The 13,217-nt window shown below is 40.4% G+C and overlaps 1 protein-coding gene across 1 annotated transcript; it reads left to right on the plus strand.

The window, feature by feature from the left end:
- The first annotated feature begins 66 nt into the window (after positions 1-66).
- Positions 67-1,011, plus strand: LOC120569402 (olfactory receptor 6N1-like). Its single transcript, XM_039817275.1, has one exon. The coding sequence runs from the start codon at positions 67-69 to the stop codon at positions 1,009-1,011; it is 945 nt and encodes a 314-aa protein (XP_039673209.1).
- Positions 1,012-13,217: the final 12,206 nt, after the last annotated feature.

A 13,217-nucleotide genomic window follows, 5' to 3' on the forward strand; every position in this document is an offset into this window, starting at 1 on the left:
ATCTGTTTAACCCTCCTTTCCTTTCATCACTCACTTCTCTTCTTCCAGCTCTGCTGTTGTGCAGACATGAAGAGCAACAACAGCCTGAATCCTTTGTATTTTCAGTTCACTCTGTTTGCAGACTTTGGGCCCCTCAGATATCTGTTCTTCAGTCTGTGTCTGTTGCTCTACATGACTGTTGTCTCTGCTAACATTGTCATTATTCTGACAGTCTGTCTGGAGAAGTCTCTGCATCAGCCCATGTATATTTTTATCTGCTGTCTGTCTTTTAACTCTCTGTACGGCTCAGCCGGCTTCTTCCCCAGGTTCATGATAGACATTCTGTCTGACACTCATTTGATCTCACGTCTATTATGTTTCATTCAGATGTATGTTATTTACACCTATGCATCATGTGAGCTGACTATTCTGAGCATCATGGCCTATGATAGATATGTTGCTATTTGCCAGCCTTTACACTATCATAGTAAAATGACATTTAAGATGGTAACACATCTTGTGATTTTTGCCGTGCTCTACCCTGCATTTGCTATGGGTTGCAGTCTCTTCCTTACTGTTCGATTGCCGTTGTGTGGCAATAAACTGAATCGGCTTTTCTGTTCCAACTGGCCTGTGGTTCTGCTCTCCTGTGTGGACACAACTCTGAACAACATAGTAGGTCAGTTTATTTTGATAACAACCATCTTCATCCCCCTGTTCTTTGTCCTGTACACCTATCTACGTATTCTGCTTGTTTGCAGGAGAAGCTCGTCTGAATTCAGAGGAAAGGCGTTACAGACCTGCCTGCCTCACATCGTCACATTCATGACCTATTCTTTCTCTCTCTTCTGTGAGCTGTTATTGACTCGATTTGAGGCTGATAAAATGAATCCTATCATCACATGTGTTTTATCTTTAGAGTATTTGATGATCCCCCCCATTAATAACCCTCTAGTTTACGGCCTGAATCTGCCTCAAATCAAAGGAGTGATTTTTAGATTTTTGAAGAAGATGCCTGCTGCGAAAATATAAAACTTAACATGCACATATAGCAAACTATATATACGGTATCTCTAAGCCACGAAATATGCTTCTAGAATATGTTAAAAAAAAATTTCCATTGATCTTGTTTGTTATTACATTCATTGTAAGGTGGACTATGAAAAGCAAGATTTGTTCAACCTGAACCAAAAGAATGATATTAACATTGCAGATGCATGGTTCAACTAACAGCTCCACAGGCTAAAATAAATCTTTTACACTCATGTTGTGGGTTTGAATTAGTCTCAAATGTTAATAGATTTTTCTTCGTCCATTTCTCACACAATAAATGTAAAATCACATGTGAGAAATATATATCAAGTGCTGCTTTTCCAGGCAGAATGAGGACTTTGATATCATGTTCCCAAATGTTTCACATCAAGGACACCTAAACTGACACAAATTAGGCCAGGGACCCCCAGTTGGCAAGATTTGTCTCAGGGCCACCCACCTGACAGGATGTTTCCTTTTGGATGTTTTACTACAGAAAGTGTATAAAACACATGATAGAAAATAGTCATACATTCTGTTATTGTGTTACTTATGGATGGAACTAAAGTGGAAATAATTACCACTGATGTAGAACAAATTAGAATTGATAGGTGGTCAGGTGTGTTTGGTGGGAATTTGGTCTCAGTGTTTTAGCTCTGTATTTTCCACTGTGTTTATTCTGTTTTAATATTACTTTGTGATTTGTGGTGAACCAGTTGCCCTTTGTAATTATATTTACACTATATTATAATGTTGTAGGATTTTGAATAAACAAGACAGTATACAGCCATGAGTGTGGAATCCCATTTGTGTCAATATTATCAAACAAAACATCTTAAATATCAAATAAAAATACATATTCGAGAAGAATAAAAACAACCTCACAACAGACAGCGCAAGTAGGAGAGAGAGATGATGATGTCACAGAGATGACCAGCGATGTGTGCTCAGAAGAGCTCATGGATCTAAAAGTTATCATCCATTACATCATATATAAGTCTGTAAATTGTGTGCAAGGTTGAAGCTGCAGGCTAGTAAATGCTCTGTTGTTGGTTGACCTTCTGTATTTCGGTCGGATCGCATTCTCACCTGAAGTGAACCGAACTCTAGTTCACTTGGAAGAGAACCGAGACACGTTTGTTTGATCCGCACCAGAGTTCGGATGAGCTTTCACTCCTCCCCAAACCAACCGGACAATCAGACCAAACGCTCCAGGGACTGTTACGCACTCCCCTCCCTGTGTACCAAAACTGCTCTCTTTTTCCTCTCTGTTCATGTCAGGTGTTCCTGATTTCTGATTGGGGGTGGCCCCGCCCCTGGATGTAAGAGAGGCTGGGAGAAAGGAATGTGCTTCTGATACTCCATTTACATGTGGCCGGCTATTTTCATAAACGGACATTTCACCCTCTTCGTTTTCAAAACTAACACTGTGCACAGCTGTCAGTTTTCAGAAGTGTTTGTTTACACGTACCTGTGTATACTGTATATGCCGTCAAGACCATGCCAAAACTGTAGGTGGCAGTGTAAAGCGTGTTTTACAGGAACCGCAGCCCAGCTGGTGCGCATATGTGACGTCATGAAATAACCGTAACCATTTATACCCGCAAAGGTGGTGGTGACACTAGTTGCAGTCTTCTCCTGAACAGAGGTGGCGCTAATGAGGAAAGCCAATGTTGCTCTTTCTACGGACTAGAAGAAGAAGAAAAAGGTAAACGGCAGAACTGGCAGCAGCATTGCCGTCAATGCTTCAATCTGATTGGATGAGCTACTTGGTGGGATCAAGCCTTTCATTCACCATAAAATAACTCATCTTAACCCAGGAAGTTTACCGTTTACCGGATACCAAGTTTACAGTCTTGGTATCCGGTTGTCGGCGAACTCATTCAGGCCTCCTGTTTCCGCTTTGTTGTGCACCGCTGAAAAAAAAAGAGCTGTGCGTGACTTCTGCTCACCAGCGCGCCGGCAGGATATTACGTCATTTTGACGTCACGATGGCACGAGCCACCTTGGATGCGACTAGTATAATTCACCTTTAACGAGAAGCTCAAGCCCACGATAGCCAATCAGAATCCAGAAAATAGCAGAATATAAAATGATATATATGACATATATATATATATACAGTACAGGCCAAAAGTTTGGACACACCTTCTCATTCAATGCGTTTCCTTTTTATTTTCATGACTATTTACATTGTAGATTCTCACTGAAGGCATCAAAACTATGAATGAACACATATGGAAGTATGTACTTAACAAAAAAGTGTGAAATAACTGAAAACATGTCTTATATTTTAGATTCTTCAAAGTAGCCACCCTTGCTTTTTTATTAATAAGGGAAAAAATTCCACTAATTAACCCTGACAAAGCACACCTCATGAAGCTCATTGAGAGAACACCAAGGGTTTGCAGAGTTATCAAAAAAAGCAAAGGGTGGCTACTTTGAAGAATCTAAAATATATGACATGTGTTCAGTTATTTCACACTTTTTTGTTAAGTACATAATTCCATATATGTTCATTCATAGTTTTGATGCCTTCAGTGAGAATCTATAATGTAAATAGTCATGAAAATAAAAAGGAAAAGCATTGAATGAAAAAGGGTGTCCAAACTTTTTACCTATATATATATATATATATATATATATATATATATATATATATATATATATATATATATATATATATATATATATATATATGAAATGTCATGACATAACAATTTGGGTCACCCCTCCCCCTGAAAGATTTATCCTTATTATCCTTATCTTGTTTTTGAGATTTCCTCATTGAATTTAAAAGAACAAATCAATTGCATGCTAAAGGTCTACAACACCAAGTTCGAACAAACAATCACAATCCAAATCATGCTTTGCTGATTCCGCCGATCTTCCATTTAGCTCTTTTTAGAAGCTGGCACTTTACCAAAGAAATCAGAAAATCTGTGAGATTCCTGTTTGGCATCACAATGTTCTACAGCACGTTAGTTAGTTAGTTAGTTAGTTAGTTAGTTAGTTAGTTAGTTAGTTAGTTAGTTAGTTAGAAGTAAATTTTATTCAATTCAATTTTATATATTGTATCAAATCATAATAAGAGTTATCTCAAGACACTTTACAGATAGAGTAGGTCTAGACCACACTCTATAATATACAAAGACCCAACAATTCCGGTAATTCCCCCAAGAGCAAGTGTGACGGTCAGTCACGTGACAGCCTCACTTATGGAGGAAATATTTATTCAGAATTCAAATTTAAAGTCCAAAGAGAAAACTAAGCAAGATCAAATTAAAAATATTATTATTTTACTACTCTACTAGGAAAAATCATGCCATAATTAAATTTAAAAAAGAAAACTGAAAAAGCAAAGTTGAAATGTAAAATGATAATTTGAAACTGTAAAGTTCAATGTAAAAAGTCAAATTTAAAATGCAAAGCTTAAATATAAATGCTTAAACTGAAATCTTTCATTGAATGACAGAAACATCAAATATGAAACTCAAAATGTGAAATGGAAAAGCTTAAATAGAAATACTTAAATTAAAATCTCAACTAGAAAAAATGATTTATAATTTTCAATTTGAAGTTTTATCTTTTGAATTTTACATTAGGTAATTGTCTTTTGACATTTTAAGATTCACCATTGCTATTTCTATTTAACATTAAGGCTTTTCAATTTGAAGTGACACTTGTCAATTCAAAGGAGGAGGCGTTGCCCAACGGCTGGTGGGAGGGTTGACAGACTTCCAGCTGACAGCGTAGTCTCTGAGCTTCATTGGCCAGCTGGAGAGTAGGCAACTAGCTGGCTTGATACGTTAGACTGGATGGTCTCAAGTCCGACAATTTTCGTATGTTATTTCACCACTAAATTCACTTCTGACACCTATTAAAGTGAAGACGGGAACAGAGCAAATTACCAGGCTGCCCGTCATGGTTGAAGCTGTGGGCAGAGCTGTCGGAACTCAAATTGTGACTCTGAACTCCATGAGCCACAAATTGGATAGGCCTACTGTGATTATCATGGGCCCAAAATTGGATACCGTCTTGGAGAGACAGTCAGCTCTGGACAAGCTGGAGAACATCTTGGGGAAACTCACGGTTTTGGCAAGGAAATTTGATCGTTACGGAGACCAGAGGGGACATTTCAGAGAAGTCGGGAGTGACTAACTGCCGGCTTCCTAGACCCAAGACAAAACAAATTCCAACCTTATCTTTTCGGCTCCTGAACCAGCGCTGGCCTTGGCCAAGGCCGGTGTTGAATACTCACTCCCCCTGGAGCACTACAGCGAGGCACACTCTTCATTTCCCCCACCCGACTCCCACAGACACCTGTTGATTGTTGACTCGTACTGGGTCCTGTTTCAGGGCTGACTCTATGGCAACCGGCTGTGTATCGCAATGACAATCGTGCGGTCTGAGTAAACCAGATTACGGGGGCCAGACGTAGCTTGACTAATCAGGCCTACACATACACAAACTTTGACATACATACAGATTTGCAACCACACCCCAGCCCCCTATCCAGCGCCTTCACCGCTTCGTCCCCCAGTCAGGCGGGCAGGTCTGGGGCCAGCGCCTTTGTTTGGCTGCAGGACCAGATGTCTGTTTGCCTGTCCTGGACTACCTCTACTCCATGACCCCCATCCCGATGCACCCATCATCCCACCCCCACTGCGTGTCATGTTATATTGTTATGTTGTGTTATGTGCAGCAGTGCAAATGTACTGTTATGTGGTGTGCAGCAGTGCAAATGTATTGCTTGTGTGCTTATGTGCTGAGGTGTTTTTTTCCTGTTCCCACACTGTACCCCTATTCAGGGGCATAGTCTGGGAGTTGCCTTTTTCTCCTCGTCTCTCCTCATGTTCATGCTGTATTTTCTTCCCACTTATATGTGTATGTACCTTGTAAAGCGCTTCGTGATTTATATCTGTGAAATGCGCTCGATAAATAAATTTTACTTACTTTTACTTACTACTATTTATACGAGAAATATGAACTATGTAGAGTTTGAAAATGGGAAGTTTTACAAAAATTGATGGCCAATTACACATTTGCTCCGATATATTGTTGGACTTTCCAGTCTGACGTGAGAGACCCCGTCAACGGTAAGTCTCTCGGGTGACCAGACGTCCCGAAAAATTCAGAAGAAAGGCATGACCCTCCCCCAACAATTTATCGATACTTTCTGCACTGGTTTGTGTTTGACAAATATATACAGATTACCATTGTTTTTATACAGCAATGACATATGTGACTAACCTCTGCATTCTCATCTGATGCATCCCACTCCTCTGTTATGGTGTGGTGGCCATTTCAGTAGATTTACTCACTAACGTTGTTTTGGAAACACAATAAGCATGGAAAATAAATGCACACTTCCTGCATTACTGCATTACTTCAAATACTAAGTTACTCCTCTAGTAAACTATTCATGTGAATACTAGTTTACTAGAGGAGTTATAAATAGGCATAAATAGCTGTCAGAAGTGAATTTAGTGGTGAAATAACGGACAAAAATTGTCAGACTTGAGACTCTCCAGTCTAATTATCATTTTACATTTCAACTTTGCTTTTTCAGTTTCCTTTTTCTTTTTTAAATTTAATTATGGCATGCTATTTCCTTGTAGTGTAGTAAAATAATAATATTTTTAATTTGATCTCGCTTCCTTTTCTCTTTGGACTTTAAATTTGAATTATGAATAAATATTTTCTCCATACTCAATAGGTTGTGTATATGGAGCTGCATCTGCACATGGGGAAACCAGACCGAATCAGGGCAAGCACGTCGACATCACGGACAGAGATACAAACAGCATGTGTTGTCTAAAACAGTTCTCCTATGTATTTGGAGAGAATAATAAACATAATGAGCATTATAACTCATATAAAGGACAAACTGTTTACATTTCTTCAAATAAGGCCGAAACGTTTGCCAAAACTCCAAACAGTGATGAATTTCTTCTCTGTAAAACGGTTTAGAACGGTTATAGACAATCTTTGGTCACATCTAACTATTCTGTTCTATATCCTCGGGTGATCTCTAGTCACAATAAACAATCTTTACTTGGTCCCTCGGATGACATATTACCGGCCTTATATGGGCCTAATGTGTTGATGGACCAGCCTTCCATTGGTTGACAAGACATCAACAGGCCTCTCCCAGAGCATCATGGGAAACAAAATGGACGCTTAGCATCAGAGCTAGCGGCGATCGGCAGTGATAAACAAGCAAAAAAAATCTTAAATTATGGACATGAAGTTTATCAATCTTGGATGTTTGGATTTATTGTTCAAAGATCCCGAAAAACTCTGGACTTCCAGGCTGCACACAATATGATCAATAAGATGCCGTTTTTGCCTTATACGACAACTCGGGCACAGACGGTTCAACTAACAGGTTAAAATATATGTTTGAAACTCACATGTTAATAGAATATTTAATAGTAATTAGTCTATTACTCAAAAATAAATCTTGAAGCACATGTTAGAAAATATACTATGAGTTGCTTTTTCACGCAGATTGAAGGTCAATTAATATTGTGCCTTTTTTATCATAACCTAGAAAAGTGGTTCCCAAATCTGGTCTGAGTTCTCTAGTGAGCCCTCTAGTGGAATCCTCCAGTAACAAGCGTAGTCAGTGTGTGACACAGCGTAGCTCCCTTTGGACCCTGTGTGTACAGGTTGCTGCTCTCAGTGTGACAGCAAAACAGGATAAAATTTCAACAGCTGCCTCAGTCTGCTGTGGGTGGGGGTGCATTAATTCAACAGCACTAGACAGCACTAGACCAGCACTAGACAGCACTAGACCTCTACCTTAAAAAACACAACTTCTGATGAACAAACACGGGTTTCCTGGGTAAAAGTATTAAAGTGATATTATTAGATTAGATTAGACTTTGCGAAATGTCGCATAATTTTGTGTAATTTCCAGCCTACACAGCACGGAAACAAAGTCTTCGGTCTATTACACCATCTCTTCTACCCAAATACAGCTTGTAAGTGATGCTGACAACAGGATGCTTTCTTCAGTTAAACAAACACACAGAAATCCAACTTAGAGTTAGTTGTTAGTGCAAGAAACACAGCTCAAACACGAAAACCAGTCACCAGATACGACAAAGTCCTCTTAGCAGGGAAACACGCTGTCGTCCTCTCCGGTCCAAAACCTGCGTCCTACAAAACACCAACCATCCGCTGTTAGCTCCGACCTTAGCCAGGCAGAATAGCACATTTGTTCTAAGCCTCTGCTGTTAGACAAGAAAAGTGCCGTAGTGTATACCTCTTCTTCATTACTAACTATTCTAGTGTCTCTTGATGTTTGTCAGTGTTTTCGTTCCTCTTTGATTTGCGATTCTCTCCACTCTCCTCCTGTCTCCGCTCAGCCATTTTGCTCTGGCACATATGCAAATGTATACAGCGCATTCAGAATATGTCTCAATGTGGGTTTTTACTGCAGTTTGTGACAGTTTACGGCCTCTTGCCTGTTTACGGCTAATGGTCAGCTCTGTACGTTGCTATGATTACTGTACACAAACCAACCAGCAGACAATTTCCAGTGTTGCGGTAGAGATGCTACTTTTAAACATTATCAAAGACTTGGAAAACAAAAGGTTTTTGGATATGCTGTGTTGCCTTTGTTCCCACATTTCTAAGATTTTTTTTTTTTTACTTAAATTAGGCCCTATTTTCCCACAGCCCTATGGTCCCACATTTACTTTTTCATTAATTTGTATCAGATGTTATCCCCCTTTCTCTCAATTTGGTAACCAATTACACCCAACCTATTATCCAGTGGCAATGGACTACAGATGGAATGTAACCCAAACCCTAACATAAGGCCTAATTTAATTTTTTTTTTTTTAATCACAATAAGTACACAAATAATCACAAGCAACTGCTAATTAAGTATAATCAAATTTATTAACGTCTCAATTATCAGTACCCAATCAATAATCCTTCAATAATAAAACTTATATGCCTTTTTCAATGTCACAACCAAAACAAAGCAAAAAAAAAAAGCAGCATGTGTCGTGGACACGTCTGTGTCTGTGTGTGTGTGTGTGTGTGTGAGAGTGAGTGAGTGAAAGAGGAGGGGCGGTGTCGAAGTGTAGTCTAACACAAAAACAACTCCCAAAATGGCTACTCCTGTGAGCTGCACATAACTATTTAGCCTCAAGAGGGCGTTAGTGGTGCTGGGTGCACGAGGAGGGGCTGAAGAGGCCAAGGGGGGGTTGCTGGGCAACACGCACGCTTAGCCTAGCCCGTATGTTAGGTCATGTGTTAGCTCTGTACAAACGTATGCCGACCCCATGTGGTTAAGCTAGTAGCGCTAGCTCGGGAGCTACATGGCTAGCTTATGTATGTGTGTGTGTGTGTGTGTGTGTGTGTGTGTGTGTGTGTGAGTATAATTAGTAAAAGAAGAAAGTGTAAAGAAAGAGGCACTCTGATCTTAGTTATCGATAATGACCAGCCCCCCTCAGTATTCAGGTCTGGACCACACGTGTAGTTAGGGCAGACTCTGAGACTTTTGACTTACTGTGGGAAACTTCGGTCATTATAACCACTCCAGTGGCCACGATTGTCTCGCAGACAGTAACTAAACTCCGTGAATGGAGTGATTTAGCAGGTAGTGATTATGGTTTTACCCAGCTACTTAACACAACATATCAACAGTATTGTGATCAATGATACATTCACAGAAACAGATTAATAATCACGTATAGACCAGTACATAATTAAAATCCCAGATCACATTAATGGCAACAAGTGGTAGCGAACCCTTTGCTCATGAATAAAACACACTATTTATCTCTGCCCAGACGTAAGCCTTTTTACTGTGTGTTCAGTCCGTTTGTTCCTGTCCGTAGATTTCCACAGAAATGAAACAGAACGGGTCCCTGGCGCTCGTCAGCGGCCACGGAGAAACTTCCCTCCAAAAAGGCAGCAAGGGGGCAAGTTTAGTCGACTTTGAGAAGAAAAACATTGTTTCCTTCTCACTGCAGATATGAAAACACTGGTGCCTTTTTCATTGGATCCTCCGAAATTAAATCCACTTTCTCCAGAAAATAGAAGTTCAGCACAAGCGCTTGCACGCCTCCTGTCAGCAACGTGAGTTGCAAGCGAAGACCAAGGATTTTTGGGTGATCAGGCTTATTTCTAGGTCAAGAATTCATGCTGTGTTTATGGTCCCGCTGCCCAATAGGAAGACTCAAAACTCCTGAAAGTGTTGAGACTACAATCTTGTAGTTCTTTGACTTCCTGCCAGTTGTCCCCTCTGGCTGGGACTTTCACATAGAGGTGTGAACTCACCAGGCTGAGGCGCTTCCAAGTAGGTCTCTCTTTTGTCTCTGAGCTCTTTGTCTCTGAACACATGTGCCACATGTGTCTTGTATCCACAGGTCAGTTTAATATAAGGCCTTTTGGTTAAAATCACATTTAACACCACTGGTGGTCCCAACAATATTTATACAAAATATAATCAGAAAAGTAAGTATGAGGGCGCCTAGGGTTGGGTACCGAAACCCGGTTCCACTATGGAATCGGTTCCTACGCAACCGGTAGGAATCGGACTGGATTAGAACCCAAATTTCGGTTCCTAATTTTGGTTCCACTTAATGTGTCGACTGAAATATTTTCCCTCTGTCGCTCTGAAACGGACGTCAAAATATCCCACTTTCTCTGAAGTCTACTGTTAGCTAGCTACCGTAAATGTAGGCTACTTTTAAAATGCCATATTTTCCCTCTGGGCTCACCAAAATGGACATTTTTCAGTTTTTCAAGAATCGGATTAGAAATCGGAATCGTTTTAAAAGTACCGGTTCTGCATCGGAATCGATATCCAACCCTAAGGGCGCCCATATGAAGAGGTTTATTCCTCGATGCAGAGGCTGAGGGTTCAAATCCGACTTGCGGCAGGTTTCCTGCATGTCTTTATCCTCTTTCTCCACTTTCATGTCTAAGCTGTCCTGGTGATTAAAGGTGGAAATGCTGAAAAAATAAGCTTAAAAAAAATAAATAAAAAATAAAAAAATATATATATATGACTAAACTATCCAGCAGTATATTAATTCATTAAAATAAGCTCTACCTTTACCAGCTGCAACAGTAAAGTCATCAACCCATGAATGCAGCAACAATTAGAATACGAAAATATAATATGTATTACTCTACAGAATGAGTACTGAGTTCTTTTTTCTTTTACTTCAGTAACATTTAAAATAAGGGCTGTGTAATGAATCAAATTTTGATTGTGATTTTGACTGCGGTAGTAATGATCACAAAAACAATGTAATCTAGAAAAACTATTATTTTGCACAAAACTCTTATTTTGTCTGAGTGACCTGCGGAAGCCTAAATCGCTTCTTCTTTTGTGGAATTTTGGCCTTTATTGTAACACCCCTAAACATTTTTATATTAAAAAGTTCAAATGGGAAAAGTATGAAGGGAAATTTCACAGTTGAAGGTGTTTTCACTGTTGATTTGTTTCATTGTTTCAATAAATGCAACATCTTTTCCAAAAGTCAACGAGTAACCGTGGTTTATAATGATTTCCAGTGTTGTGCCTGAAGGCGTTCATTGAACAATAGGTCATGAACTCGTTCAAATTTTGGGGTTAACGTGAAGTGAACGTACGGTATTACTGCCTGATGAACGTTACCGTGAACTCTTTCATTCTGGTGTCTGTGAACGCCACGCTCTCTCAGTTTAACTTCGTCCAATAGGGCGCCAGATTTCTATAGAGGCTTCCAGGCCAAAACCCGGCTAAAACACACCATAAACAGGCCTTAATACGTTGCGGAAAAAACACTCAATCTGGCAACACCAGCCACCAGTGTCTCACCGCTACATGCGTCATCCAATCAGAAAGCAGCGTGGAGGCCTCGTATGATCATTTAAACCAGTTTCATGACGAGGTCGCAGAGGATGGCAAAAATCTGACATTTCTGGGCAAACTTTGCCAGTCACATCCACAGCAAACCTGAAAGGCACGTTGGACTGGTGCAACATATGGAAAAAAAGAAAATTGTGTGCAAGGTTGAAGCTGCAGGCTAGTGAATGCTCTGTTGTTGGTTGACTTCCTGTATTTGGGTCAGATCGAGTTCTCACCTGAAGTGAACCGATCTCTAGTTCACTTGGAAGAGAACCGAGACCCTGTTTTCAGATGAACCAGAGTTTGTTTGTTTGATCCGCTCCAGAGTTGGGATGAGCTTTCACACCTATTTTAAACAGACCAAACGAGGCAGGTGTGAAAGCAACCTAAGGGCGTTTTCACACCTGTATTCGTTTGCTTTGGTCCGAATCACTTGGTGAATAAGGGCGTTTTCACACCGACAGCCTTTAGTTCAGTTGAATCGAACTAGAGTTTGTTTGCCCCGCTGGTGCGGTTCGTTTGGGCAGGTGAGAACGTGGCAATCAAACTTGGGTGCGCACCGAAAACGAAAAAAACAAGCTTACCGAGACCTACTTGAAGAGGTGGTCTCGGTAGGCTTTCAATTGGACTCTGGAGTGGTTAGTTTGTGGCTAGAACTTGATCCGTACTCGAACCGCACCAACTAATATGTACTCCTCCAGTCTGAGCTGATGTCTCCTGTAGTCAGGTGTGTTCAGCAGTCTGAGCTAGTGTCTCCTGTAGTCAGGTGTGTTCAGCAATCTGCGATGCAGCAGAGCAGCAAACTGTATCAGCTTGCAGTGTTTCTATCACAGAAATAGACTGCAGTCAAGCTTGCCGTCCATCACTCGTATCTCTGTGGTCAAACCAGCTGTCGCTAAAATTGGAGACGGACGCCGGCAGAGCAGTGCGAAGGAGGAGTCAGGACCTTCTTCCTGTATTTACTTTTTTGCTCCCTCCTCCAGACATATCCGACCAATAAGAGGGCTGCACATTCTTGTCTGATTTGTAATGGCGCATTTTGGTACGCTTGGATTTTTCCAGGTGTGAAACTAAACCAAACCAAACCAACCGAGGGCAATTCGCTCCAAGTTTACTACCTCACCAACTGATTCGGACCAAAGTAAATGAACTACAGGTGTGAAAACGCCCTAAGTAAACTCGGTCGGTTTGGTTTGGTTTGGTTTCACACCTGGAAAGCGTATCAAAAGCTTGACTGCAGTCTATTTCTGTGATAGAAACACTGCAAGCTGCTGCAGTTTACATTTTTATATCTTGTAAACACTGAAAATCTTTAATCAACAGAAAATCAAAGAAAATTCCT

This window comes from Perca fluviatilis, chromosome 12, assembly GCF_010015445.1.
Source record: "Perca fluviatilis chromosome 12, GENO_Pfluv_1.0, whole genome shotgun sequence".
NCBI lineage: Eukaryota > Metazoa > Chordata > Actinopteri > Perciformes > Percidae > Perca > Perca fluviatilis.

What these genes read in the sequence shown, in the direction of transcription:
- LOC120569402 (XM_039817275.1), top strand. Translation starts at nt 67, where the DNA reads ATGAAGAGCAACAACAGCCTGAATCCTTTGTATTTTCAGTTCACTCTG.